Source organism: Equus asinus, chromosome 24 (assembly GCF_041296235.1).
Source record: "Equus asinus isolate D_3611 breed Donkey chromosome 24, EquAss-T2T_v2, whole genome shotgun sequence".
Taxonomy (NCBI): Eukaryota; Metazoa; Chordata; class Mammalia; order Perissodactyla; family Equidae; genus Equus; species Equus asinus.
Genome location: NC_091813.1, coordinates 60,368,979 through 60,383,718, shown reverse-complemented (window position 1 = coordinate 60,383,718; position 14,740 = coordinate 60,368,979). Strand labels below are relative to the sequence as shown.

Sequence of the window (14,740 nt, the reverse complement as noted above, 5' to 3'; positions counted from 1 at the left end):
ATATAATGTCACTTGCTTTTGTCAGCAATAGAGAGCTAGACTCTGGAAGGAAGATGCCAAAAGCCAGGGAAGCCTGCCATCTGGTGGGAATACCAAGTTACTACTAAAACACTTTGCTTTATCAAGTATTTGTTTACAATCTAACTTTTAAGGCAAGAGTAAAACGGTATTTTAAATCAAACACGACCTGTTTTAATTAATAACCACGTCTTTATTATTGTTTTGCAAGTGCCTTTATGCTTTTTGTTCTATCGTTGTATCTTTTCTCTGACATAAAAAAAAAAGGCTCTGACAAATATTTTTCTTGTATTCTATTTGTTCTTTCAGTTTTCCCTACTCGTCATTTTCTAGTTTTCAGGAACCAGAGTAAACCCTCTCATTACAATAAGGGAACTAATGTAATACACAACTCAGACTACATTAGGAGATTTAGAAGAATATAGAGGAATTAATACAATGGAAAGGAATACAAGGAATCTGAACATAGGTCTGAAAACCATGGGCCTTTAGCCTAGACTCTGATCTTGTTTGCATTTGAGGAACGTGTTTAATCCTCTTGTACTTGAGTTTCATTTATCAGCTTTGGCTCCTCTAGTTTCTCCATCAGCTGAGTTTCAACTTGGCAGATGATAATGACAGATCACGCACCTGTGTAGAGATTTTAATATATTTAAAGTGCTTATATGATCCTGGGGTTAGACTCTGGTGTCATAAAGCCCATATCAATAAATGCTCAGTTCTTAAATATCCCTTCTCATCAATTTTACTCTCTACCCTACTGAATTTCTCTCTTCAAAGTAAATGTGGGGTTGGGTTGAAGCATTTTCTACAGAGCTTCAAATCGTATGTATGAATCTGTGTGTATATGTATATATATATATGTCAGCTATACTTCATATTCAATATTTTCTCAGTATGAATTTAAGATCTTTCCACTTAATGTACACATTATATATAATAAAATTAATTTCTTTTCAATACAAGACTTTAGAGATGCGTTACTAAAACACCAAAAAAGATGACATGTCTAAGCTTTTGGTTCTCTATTCAGGGAAAATTTCAGATGTAGATGGGAAAGATACCTGGGCCCAAACGTCCTTCTCTTCCTGCTTTATTCCCTATAATTAACCAAGAGCAAATGCCATGGTGGACAGTGAGCTTGCCCACACTGGAGGATCTGGTCTGTGTTATTGTCCTGTAACAGTTCCTTCAGAGGAGGTCCAGAGCTATGTGGCTGACTGTTCTGATTATTCCATTAGTGAAGAATGTATGTAGCATAGAGGATTAGTGCCCCAAATCTTCAACAAGCACACATGCTAGCTGATTTCCCTAGAGTTTCTTGGGAGAATCATTGATCATCACTAAACAAGTAAATCTCCATGTTCCACATCCTAGAGCAGGTGACAGAGTGGCCCGTGTGAGAAACAGTTTCATCACCCATTAATGCCTACAGTTCGGAGAAGCTGCCCTATTGACTGTCATTGAGGGTTTTCTGAGGCTGTCGGTATGCAAGGCAGATTGTTCCTGTCTACAGCGCAGGACCTCATGAACAGTGTCAGCTGGTTCAGAAGTTGTCTAGCTTGTTCTTCAAGATGCCTCTCATGACCCCCATGTTGACTTTGAAAACATCATGTAGCCTATATTTATTCATTTACTCAGTCTTGTTATTAAATTGCGATCTCAGTCCCTTACGTTCTTCCCCACTCCCTGCAACTTTATCCAAACTGCAGCCTCTTGTGTAACTTCTGGAAAAGTACAGTCTGAAATTCTCCTCCTCTGAGACCACAGGAGGTCTAGTTGTATCATCCTAGCCTGGTAATAACCACCAACCTCAACTTTAGGCGGATGAGATGATTTAAGAAACTATCGCCTATTTTCTGAAATCCATTATATTTTTTTTATGTGTCCTTACATTGTACATAAGTTTATTATGGTCTTGATCTCCAGCCAGGTCAAACTATTCTGGAAATTTTCAAGTATGTGCAAAAGTAGAGAGAATAGCATAATGAACCTTCAGGTATCCATCATCCAGCTTCATCAGCCGTCAACTCAAGACTAATTTTCTTTTACTTATGTCTCACATTCTTCAGTGCCACTGGTTATTTTTTGGGGGTTGGGAGGGAGACATCATTTCATTTCATTTCATCAGCAAGCGCTTCCTTAGCTACCTCTAAAAGGTAGCGTTTCTTCAAACAGTATAGTTGACACATCTGACAACATCAGCAATAATTCCTTAATGTTATCAAATATCAAGTTAGGATTTAAATTTGCCTGTTTGTCTCATAAATATTATCTTACAGTTTGAATCAGGATCTAAATAAGGCACATACATTGCAACTGAATGATATTTTTTGAGGTCTCTTTTAATTTCTAGACTTTTTCCTATTTTTTCTCAATTTATTGGAGAAAGTAGATTTGCTCTATAGCATGAATTCCCACAGCATAAATTTTTACCTATTGTATTCCTGTGGCTGCAAGTGAACAGAGGTAGAAATGGTTTTTCTTTTGCCAGTTTCACGGAGCAACTTGTATAAAAACTGGAATTAACTGTGATGTTTTTGTGACCTTTTTTTCCAAACACCTTCCCTATTTCTAGATTCTTTGTACTTCTCATAGGATTTCTGTATATCAGTTTCTTTCCTAGTGTGCCACATCCCATATAGTCTAGATGCCATGTATTCTAGATGTCCTATAATCTAGATGCCATATGTTCCAGATGCCATATATTCTAGATATCATATATTTTAGGATTGTTTTGCCTGTGAGTGCGCTTCCTCTGGGGATGTTCTTCTGACTTGTTTTTCTGTTGGTTTGTGGTTAAATCTTGAACCTTGATAAATTCAGATTTGACTTTTTGGAAGGACTACTCTATAAAGACAGCTGTGTATTTTCCATCAGGAAATACATAACATCTGGTTGTTTTTTTGTTTTTCTTTTTTGATGAATTCAGCAGCTGTTGATGGTCATTATTAGCTCAAATTATAGGGCAGTTCTGGCCACTGGATCTTGTTTTCGGTTTCCAGAGATTGAGTATCTCTGAGACTGGAACCCTGCTATGTACCCTGCCAAGAGTACACAGTGGCACCCTTGATTTCAGAGCATGGTAAATCTGCTATTCTGCAGATTTGATGAGCCTGATTGAGTTGTTTGAAAATTGTATTTTCTAGTTTAAACAAAATCAAATTTTACAAAACAGACAGGTATTTTAAAAAATTACAAAAATAACCCCATTGATTAAAGGTTCAACTACTAAAGACACCATTAAGAGAGCAAAAAGACAAGCTACGGAGTGGGGGAGTTTATTTGCAAAACAGATAAGGGATGCTAAAAAGAACTTGTATTTACAATATATAAAGAACTTTTACCAGTCAATGACAAAAATACAGACAGCACAATAGAGAAAATGGGCAAAACACTTGAATAGTTACTTCACAAGACCAATATAGCATTGAAAAGCTATTTAGTCTTATTAGTCATCTTGGAAATGTAAATTAAAACCACAATGAGATAATAGTATAAAATCACAGAATGGTTAAATAAAAAGACTGACAGTACCAGGTCCTGGCAAGAATACAGAGAAACTGGAACTTCATATACAGCTGGTGAGAGTAATTCTGGGATACCATTTTGCAGGATCTTTAAAGCTGGGCATACACATACCCTATGACCCAAGAACTACATGTCTATGGAAGGGTACGCATGTGTGCACCCAAAAGAAATGTGCATACGTGTCAGCAAAAGACATGTGTAAGAATATTCACGACAGGATTATTTGTAATAGCTAAAAATTGGAAACACCTCAAATGTTCTTCAATAATAGATTAGAATAATAAATTTTGGTATTCAGACAATAGAATACTCAATGAAGTTATGGATAAAAAGAAAGAAACCAAACACAAAAGAGAATACACTCTATGTTTCAAAGAATGTAAAGTTTCCAAACTAGAAAGAAAACTATTGTAGGACATTAGAAGTCAGGGTCGTGGTCAGCTTTGGGAAGAGGAATTGGAAATGTGACTGAGTTGAGGAAGCTGCAGAGAGGCTATTGACGTTCTATTTCCGGATCCGAGTAGTAGTTACACAGGTGCATCCAGTTCCTATCCAGTCAGTGAGCTGTCCTTATTATTTGTGCATTTTTCTGAAAGCATTATATACTTCAGTAAAAACAACTATTAAAATGTTGTACTTGTAGTGTAGGCAAAAAAAAGAGTAGAACTGGTAGTTTTCACACTTATGTTTCTCCATCAGCCACATTAAGGGAAAAAAAACAGAAAATGAACTAGTAATACCCATCAAGATGTCAGCCAAAAAGTTGAAATTATCAAGAAGATTGAAATGAAGATTTACAAACACTCTAAGTGACAACAAACCATCATATTTTATGCTGTGTTGTGTGACATTAGCCACTGAGAAAATGAAACTGTGGGGATTAACAATGTATTTTAAAACGAAGCAATAAGAATATAAAGACAATTGTCTATAATTTTTCAGTGCTGTTTATAATTATGTTATAGTCAATCATGTACTTCATTACATTTAATATTCATTAAAATTAACATTAACCTTTTGAGTTTTTTTAATAGTGGTGAAGAAAAAACTACGTATTATAGAGTAAACCAGTTCTTGCTAAAAATGGCTAAAGTAATACAAAGAAATGATATGGTGACAAAACCATTTCCTTTTCTGAAAATACTCTTGGGCGATGCTTAGAAAAAAATGCTGAAGATTTCAATAAGCTAATCATGTAACAGGCATAGAATAGGGCCTGACACTTAGTAAGCACAAAATAAATGTTACCTGTTATTATCACTTGTGTGAACAAATGACTCAGTGAGGAAGATTTTCTACAAAGTTGCATGAGAATTCAGTTTTTTCCTGACATATATGTTTATTATATTTGCTAGATTATGCTTCAATAATGAACTCCATGGAGTACTTTTTAAATGTGTCAGAGAAGCCATTATTCTATTCCTTAGTGAATTCTTAGTGAACGCACTGCTTTATGGATGAGCTGAGCACACCTACCGAGAGAGCTGCTACATTGCCCAGAATTTTTAAAGTGATTGTAAAGGAAAGTTAGAGAAATGAATCCACATATGAAATGTATTCCCACTGTCACTGTAGGCACTGTACCGAAGGAGAGAAATTTACAAAGTCCTGCAAGATGCTTTGAATATGGTTAATTTATGGAAATGAAAGTAAGTAATATAGAGATCCTCATGACCCTTTGTGAGATGGGGGGATGATTATGGCATTCTTTTTATTTTATTATTTTTGAGGAAGATCAGCCCTAAGCTAACTGCTGCCAATCCTCTTCTTTTTGCTGAGGAAGACTGGCCCTGAGCTAACATCCGTGCCCATCTTCTTCTACTTTACATGTGGAATGCCTACCACAGTGTAGCTTGCCAAGTGGTGCCATGTCTGCACCCAGGATCTGAACCCTCGAACCCTGGGCCACCAAAGCGGAACGTGCGAACTTAACTTCTGTGCCACTGGGCAAGCCCGATTATGGCATTCTTTTGTACCATATAAAGACTTGCAGATTATCTTGTGGCAAACAATATATTCCAAACTTAAAGATATATTAATAGTAAGATTTATTTTACAAAAAGGTGAGCATTCAAATGTGCCTACATAATCCACGATTCTGGATGCCTCTCAGTAGTCTGTTACTGAAAGGAAGACCTGTACACACATTTGAGCTGGCACTTCAATTAAAAGGAGAAGAAAATAACTATAATGAAAGAGGTATCCTATATAGGACATTTTGGAAATGGATTGTTTTGAAATGTGCTTTCATTCCTGAAAACAGTGTGCAACCAACTTATAAAACCTCTCATCTTGGAAACTTCAAAAACTTGGAAACAAAATTTCTAAACATTTATAAAATCTTCCAGAGAATTTCAGTGGGTTTTAAACCCAATAGTTACAACATTAATTAATTAGCTATCACCTCAAATCTGTGTAGTTTTCGAAAACAATTTGCCATCAGGGAAGATGGGGTATTATTAGCCAATTTCAACATTACCTTTGAAAAATTAGTAGACGTTGTTGAAAAATATGCATCCTGACTTAGTGAAAGCAATTAACAATGTACTTTTTCATTTGGATTCATATATCTTTGTGAAGCATCGTTTTTAGTGGTGACACCTACTAAAACTCGGTATATAAATTGACTGAATTATGAAGCAGGAAATTGAATTACTGTATCACAAAGTATTACGTTAAGATTTAAAAAATAATGAAAACTATTCAACCGTTTTTCTCAATATTGTCAATAAATGAAAAAAAATTTTTTAAATATTTTTGCTTCAACTTTATTATTTTAAAGTTTCTACCTTGAGTTTGTTTTATAATGCACATGATATATTAGTAGAGTCAACGTATATAACTACATATGTGTTAGTAGAATATAGATATAATTTTATGTGTATATACATGTATCACATTTATGTTTTATGCTTAAAATTTTTATGGTTAAGAACACACAATCAGAATGGCTTAGAGATCACTGATTTAGAGATTGGGAGGAAAGAGAAAAGAAGCAAAAGAGATGAGTGAATGAGGATCTAAGAGAAAAAAGAATGATGAGAGGACAGTGTTACTGGAGACTGAGAGGAAGCATTTTTAAGAAAATGATGAGGTGGTTAACAGAGTTATGTGCAGCAGAAAGCTCAGGAACCACAGGGTCTGAGAAAAGGCCATGGGATTTATGACTGGTGATTAGCAAGTTATTGGTGGAAATATTTTTAGTCAAGTGGTAGGAACAGAAACCAAATTCCATGCAGTAAATACTCAGATAATAACTGAGTGGGAGGGAAGGAAAAGGAGCAGTAAGAATAGATTTATCTTACTCAAGTTCGACAGAAAATGAACAAGGCAGTGGAGAGGCAGAGTCAGAGAATACACTAGAAGCAAGTAGAATAATTAATTAAGTCAAGGGGAAGTGGGAGAGAAAGTGTCACAGTCCAAGGAAGAGGTACTTATTTTAGAAGGAGGATGGGATACTTTGTAAGTCAGTGAGAAAGAGGAGCCATCAAGTGCATTTCTAAGAAAAGACAAGGAAAGCTGTGGGAATGGATTCCAGATGGCCATGATCTCAATGAATTAAGTGATTAAATAACTTGCTAAGATTGAGGAATGCCAGGTTGCAATTGTGAGCTTGATAAAGGAGGAAGAGATTTGAAATCTCCTTTATGAACCCCTCACTGAAACCAAAGTTGAGATTCTCAGGTAACTGAGCAACACTGAGGACCCGGATGTCACCAGACAAAATGAATTTATGCCATAGACAAATAGGAAAATTACAAGATTTTTTTTTTTTTTCACCAGCACTGAACTATCTTTGGGGATGAAAGAGCAGAAAGTGATTTTTAGGGATTGGCGAATAGAGTAGAATGGAAAGTGAGGACCTTATAACCACAGTGAGAGAACTGTTAACAAGCAGATATTGAGAACCCCGTGGGTTGGAAAAACAAGTGAGCAAGATGATTCTGATAGGCAGAAGTGAATTGACTGAGAAGGAAGAATAGTGTTAAGTAAGTGTGAGCTGAGAAGAGACTGCTAGAATCCAAGATCTTGATGATGGAGAAATTCTGAGGGACAACCAGGTCCAAATTCTGATTGTACTTACAAAAGGCTAAAAAAGAGCAGAAGAAAGTGTTCAATGGGTGTGAACATTAAGGTCCTCTGATGTCATGTTGGTAGAGGGATAGCAAAGAGGAGGACCTGAGCCGAAGAGGGCATTATGAGCAAAGTGGGGAAGGATTCTGGATATGACTGAAAGGTCATACCTGGATTCTATAGAAATTTAGAGAAGGTGTTGGATGGCAGTGCCGGACAATACTTTATAAAGGGAAAGAGGAATAGGGTGTGAGAATAGGAAGAGGTGAGAAGGGCAGCCTTCATGGGAAAGGGTTTCAAAGAAAGGTCATTCGTCTTGAGATGAGGTGACCTGTGTGAAGCACCCTTCAAGGACCATATCCTATGCAGGGCATTTCACAATAGCACCAACTTTTTGCATTTTAGCAACACTTTGGTGGCAAGCACACCATTTAAAATTTCACATGATGTGAATGCTTAAAGAAACAGTGAGATGAATTATACTTATCAAAATTGTTTCTAGCTCAAATAATAATACAGCAATGTTTTAAATCAGGTTGCCAGGATGCACTCTTTTCAACCACTCACGTGAAATGCTGTGTTTTAATACCGAGAAGGTTAGAATGATTTGAAATGTAATTTTTAAGAAATGAATTTAGAATACTTTTCCTAGATACAGAACCATTATATGGTACACTGCGGTTCCCATCTGCCGTGTGCAGCAAGCCTTGCTCTGCTGGACGCTTTTCAAATGCTATTCATATGTCCACTGATTCAAAACTAATTTCACCAAAAATTAATCTAAACAAAAAATGTGTCACATAGTTTATTCTACTGTAATTTCTGTTTCTCTAATTCAAAGTAAGATTAAATTTTCCTGCCCTTTGGCCACAAAATACCCTCACAGAGTCTAAGAGTTATCGTTTTCCAATTATATAGGAGTTATGACAGTTATAACAATAATCATGTGAATTAATAATTGTAAAGTTTGCAGGAAGGCAAAATAAAGAGAAAGAGGAAAATTTATTTATACACAAAGAGCTATTCCAGTGCTCGTGATATCAACATTGCAGTAAGCTGACCTTGGTATTTTGTAGGGGAGGAGCTTGTCACGGCAGCTCTAAAATAGCCAACCCTTTTGCATACATGTCCATTATTAGGAGTGATGGGCTGACATCTTTGATGGTGGCTGGACTTCTCATTTATCTTCTCAAGAATAACTAATGAACAGATTAGCTATCTCTTCTGACCTCATTTTAAAATAAAGATGTGTTGGTTAAGCATTGCTTCAAGCGTCCATTTCGTTTTTTGGCTAAATTCATAGAAGATTAGAGTAGCAGGAAACAGATTGAACTGAGCTCGACAGAGGGTGGGAAGAGGTTCTCCACCATGAGTACTCTGGAGGACAATTCTTAAGCTTGTTTCCATCAAACAAAGAGTGTGAGTATATTGAGTTCTTCCTGCATCCAGGACCTAGGGTTTGGTTTTTCCCAAGAGGGTGGTCAAATCAGCATCAAATCTGGATGGTGGGACTTCTAGATGTCAAATTGTCTAGTTCTCAGTTTTCAGCAGAGAAAACAGAGGAGGATGCAACTGAAATACATGAGTACTTATAATATCTTCCTTTAATACAGAATATCTTCTGGAAACATGTCTTTGAAAGCAAAGGTTTAAAGTAGTCTTAATAGTAAATGAAGGATTTCCTTCGCAGAGAACATGGTATGGTCTTTGATATATGATGCATGATAAGGTCTCTAATCATAATTCCAGCAGGGATAGCTTTTCTGGGATCTGGTCCTAGCAAGTCCAGCAGGGAGAGGAGGACCTTGAAGGGCTGAGATGGAAGGCTGTCGTCTCTTATCAGGTCAACCAGGGAAGCAGATACAGGCAGCTTTCTTTTCCATGGGCCACAGGCATGCACCTGTGACTGCTGCTGAGGCCCCCTTCCAGCTCAGAGCCCAGCCAGCATAGTCCCATTTAAAGAAGAAAGTATGCATGGTTGAGAGGGGAAGAGCATGAGCTGAGGAGGGTAAGTGATGCCAGCAAAGAGTCTCACTTGGGAGGGTCAAAGCCTGAAGCCCTGGGAGAGGAGGGAGAGATGGAAATGGCCTTGTGATGAGCAAATGAAATGAGGCCAGTCAACCACAGTTCTGGGCAACCCCCTGCAAATAACCCAAGGCTGCAAGGGACAGGAAACTTGTCAAAGATGGTTTGTCTTTGGGATTGGGGAGAACAAGCTCAAAAGCATTCTCTTTCAACAGGTATAAAGAACATATTCTGGACAGAAAAGGCAGCTTATTAGCATAGATGGATAACTGTTTGAAACCTCAGATTATCGTCTGAGAAGACTTTTTATATGGATGATTACCTTTAGATTATTTTTCAGTTTATATTCTTGCTTATGCAAGCCTTATTTGCCCTTGGGGAGAAGAGACACAAGTGAATATAATCATGAACTGGGAATCTCAATGAATTGTTTGGAAAAGGATGGTTTTTACCCAACAACATGGCCATAGGTATGAGATGAAAGATAGATTTGAAGAAATCTCTCAATTTTTTTCATGGACATCTGGGTTAACTTTTGGGGGTAATGTTTATTTGTTCCTTTGTTTGTTCATAAGAAAAACATTCAGTACCTTGTAATTGGATCATTGCCTTCAGCAGGAACACTAAAAGCAGCATGCAAACTACAAGCCAAGAACAACATGAAAAATAATTTAATAGTCATTTTACATTAGCAGACAGAATCCTAATGACTCATTTCTAATGACAAGTTAAATGGAAATTACGCAAAATAAACAGGATTTATTTTTGTAGTATAACTATAGAGTGATCACAAAGAGCTGATGCATGCAAGTTCAAACTTACCTGTGTTCCTCTTTATTCTTTGCACACATTTTATTTTTCTCATTTTCCTCTGGACCTGATCTTCGGGTTGAAGGCTTGACATCGTTGAAATGCTTACAGAGAGTTTTATTTCTTCCATTATTGTCAGGCCACAATCCCATGCCTCGGGAATACGGGACCACAGAGTATACATACTCAGTTCTCTAGTTCTCACTTTCCCTGACATCACCATTGTTTACTTTATAATTTCCATAGATAGTGACCAACCCAACTTGAATCAAAGAGATATATTATGGAATACTATATAACTATATAAGTATTCGCAATGATTGCAGCGACGAGTTTATTGAAGGCACAGTAGAAAAGAAGAAAGAGAAAGAGAGGGAAAGGAGAGAGAGAGGGATGTGTTTAATGGAGGCCAATTGGGTAGTGAAGAATGGAGCATTGTGAGAATTTTATTGTAGCAGAAAATCAATACCTGGGGATGGTTTGGTGACCCAAGGAACTGGAGGGAGGGGCTAAGTAAATGAGACTGAGAGAATGTGACAGGGTCAGTAGCTTAAGAGACATTTATCTCCCTTTACCTTAGGACAAGGGTACAAGGGCCTGCCTATAATAAATAAAGCAAAGGAGATGTTGGAAAACTTGACAAGGCTTGACTAGAGGAGGAGATTGCCTCCAGTAAAGTGGATTCTTAATTATTGAAATGAATATGCTAAAATGTCCAGTCTGCCAGAGATTTGCATTAAGGAGCCCTGGGCCTTTGCAATACTTGACTCCTGATCAAGCAGTCATTTTCTCTCCTCGGTGTTTCATGTTAAAGGTTTCAGATCTAAGGATTTTAGTTAAATTCTCCATTTCCTCTTTAAAGTATGGGATATAATATAAAGCATAATTTGCATAAACTTCCTATATTTCCCCCTCAATGTTCTAACATTATCAGTTGAATTTGTTTTGAAAAAACAAGAAGCTACATCCCCCGTTTAATCTAGTTTATTGCTCAGTACTGAGAAATTGTGACTTAAAACTCATCTAATAACATGAATAATATTTTCCAAAAGTATGTAGTTCAAAATCCTGAAGTCCTTAGATGCTAGCTGAATCTGCTTCTTTCCGAAGCTATGTGGTAATACAATAATGACAATAAATTTAAAAATTCACACTGAGTGATGGACTTAGGTTTTTGTGTGCTGTGGATGGGTCAACTATAAACAAGTGTAGTGATTTAGTTCTAGGTAATACCAACATTCAAACTCTGATCTTTTGAGTTGTTCCTGGTAGCATCACCAGGATCCTATATTTTACCATTGGGAGAGGAATTTGAGAATTATCTACAAATGACTTTATACACTCTATTTCAATTCTCTGTTTAAACAATTTAAGAAATTGTGTTTGAACAATTTAGAGTCTGAAACAACGTCATATTTATATTTGTATTCTCACACTACACCCAGTATCTGGGATACTATAGATAAATGACTGTTAGATGTAGCAGTTATTTATCACCACATGAGGCTGCATACTCACCAGGAAAACTTAATGGCATATGGTCAAAACCACATTTATTTAGTTCATGAGGCTGTAAGATTCAGTTGACCTGAGTCAGTTTCAGTCAATGAAGGCTGGGTTCACCCAAATGTCTGGAGTTCCACTGCCTGTTGGTTGTCTCAATTCAGATGGCTGGGGTAACCTGAATCTGATCTTTTTCCTGCTCAGCCTCCAGCAGGCTGGTCTAGGTATGTTGTTATGGCATAGTGGGAGGGCAAGAATGAGAAAAAAACAACTGTGCAAGCATCTTTCAAGTCTCTGTGTCACAGGTGCCAACATCCTGTTGGTCCAGAAGAAGCCACACGGACAAGTCAAAAGTCAGAGTAGGAGGGTACTGCAACACTATATGGGAAGAACATGGATACAAAAGGGGTTGAAGAATTGGGGCCACCAGAGCAACCATTCCACCACACTGAAAGAGGAAGTGAACAAACGGATCACAGAGTTGCATGAAGAGCACTGGACTAAGGGCCAGGAGATATATTACTGAGGCTTGGCCCTGTGCATTTTGTTAATTTGGGTAAATTATTTAGTCTTGCTGGACCTGAATTTCGCTATTGCCTTTTTCCAAGCTTTAAAGACTTTGATCCAAGCTTTTAATGAATGTAATGCTATACACAATCTGTAGAAGGAACTTAAAGAAAATTGTTTACTCTAGTATCCTTTAGTGAACCAAAAGGACTAATGTATATGCCCAAATCTGACTGGCTAATTTTGACTGTATGAATCTTTGAATAATTTATAATCATGCTCAAACTGAAGAACTTCTAGTTTGAATATGAGTACGAAGCAAAGTGCTGAAAATTCAATTTCTATTTAGGTCTTTAGTTTTTACTCCTATCTGATGATTCTTTTGAAGAATATAATATGTCAGTATAGTATCAACCACTATGACATCTCTTATATGTGAGATGAGTTTTAGAATCTCTTGATGTTATGCCTTAATAATTCATTGTTGTAATGAATTGTTATTCTTAAATTGACTAGAGGAGCTTTGCCAAGTTTACATAATGCTGATTAAAGTGTAGGTTATTTTAAAGTAGATGTTATGATTTGTTTTATATAAAGAGTACAGATAGTACAGATGTGAAACCTGCTCTTCATTATACAATATGTAGTTATATGATATATAATGAAGTGCTGGATTATTTAACTATAAGAATAAAAACTGAGTGAAAATGTTCTAAATGGAAAATATATTATTAGCTTCACATGAAAAAAGTAATATACACAAGTAGTCTTTGAAGATGATTTTCTGAGGTGACTTCATATTTTAGTCACTTAGATTACCTCAAAAATTCTGCAACTAATTAACCAAAATATATTGATGAAAATATAATTTGGAACTCACTTTGACATGGAGCATATTCTGTTTCAGATTTATATAAATAATTTACCACATGATAAATGTTCATCCTTTTCATTATCTCTGGAAAGCATTTATTTTGGACTGATAATTTGCGTGTGAAATGAATCACTCTGGCCCATGTCATTTCAGAGTCTCCATGTAGACATATCCAAGAAACCGCACTCAAATCAGCCTGGCCTGGATTCAAAAGCTCCAGTTGGTTGTCAAAATGATTTGGCTGTTTTGGAGAAAGAGAGAAGCAAGAGTGGGCCAACTGCAGTCACAGGCACCAATGCAACCACAGGTCAGTTCAGCCACCGGGATTGGTTTCAACTGCCTACATGACGAATGCATGGTGTGCAGATTCTTACTACCACTTTGTCTGGAATATATGGCTCAGTCAAAGTGACCACCCTGCCTGCAAATCTCATTGAAATGTTGTTTTCAGTGTAGCATAATAGTGAACATTCACAATAATGATAGATCTGTTCATTGTTTGCTGTTATTAGATTTTTCTCCTCATTTATGATTTTCATGGCCAAGCAAGTGTATTTTAAGACTGCTTGTGTTATCATGATAATATTTTGAAATTTTTGCTAGAATTAACTAGAAGGATTAATGGCTTGAGAAGATGTTAAAATAATTGAGATGTTTTTAATGTAAAGAATTGTTGAATATTTAATCTAAGCAGACCTGAGTGATGATAGTTTACTTTGTAGAGATGGTGATCTGATATTTTTCATCTCTACTGGAAGCAAAGCAAGAGCAAATGGGCTTGTGGAGAAGTTGACAGCATTCAATTAAGCGACCCAGACTGACTTCCATATTGTGGAAATGTAGGATGAGTTAGCAAGGGAAATGAGAATTTTCTTTCTTGGCAATATTTTAGACACACGGAACAGCTCAGTTTCTGTTACAATTTATCTTTGAAACTTCACATTTCGTTTGTAGGAAAATTGAAACTGTAATTATTCTTAAGCATACGGTTTGTGCCTTTCCCCTCCTTATTCAGTTTAGTAGCCAGCACTTTTTTCCTCCAAGGGCATGAAAATGTCAAAATATGAGATATAAAGTCTCTGAAGTGTTTCTGCTGAAACTCTGTCTGTACATCTGGGTTCTTTCATGTAGTTAGCTTACTGGCTTCTGACACTCCTATAAAAAATATCCCATAGAGCTTTTCTTATTACCTTTTCATTGACTTTCTCTGAGTGATAAAAATGAAATTCTGTAAAGGGCTTTGAAAACCATGCATATTGCAGTTCCTCCAAATTTCAAATACTAATCAAGTGTGACTATAAAAGAAGCAACTACTACAGTGAAAACTGTTGCAGCATGTTGCGTCTCAAGCTATTATTAATTCATTGGAAACAATTTTTTTTCCTTAAGGTTATACGT

The 14,740-nt window shown here is 36.5% G+C and overlaps 1 protein-coding gene across 3 annotated transcripts in view; it reads left to right on the top strand.

The window, feature by feature from the left end:
- The window catches only part of THEMIS (thymocyte selection associated), a 177,582-nt gene that overhangs the window by 150,215 nt on the left and 12,627 nt on the right, over positions 1-14,740 (top strand). For 2 of the 3 annotated variants that reach the window (XM_070496268.1, XM_070496270.1), the window contains one exon: positions 13,496-13,649. The exons of the other annotated variant lie outside the window; for it this stretch is intronic. In XM_070496268.1, the coding sequence (XP_070352369.1) occupies positions 13,496-13,649 (154 nt within the window). The remainder of the gene's footprint in view (positions 1-13,495; positions 13,650-14,740) is intronic. 3 annotated transcript variants of the gene reach the window in all.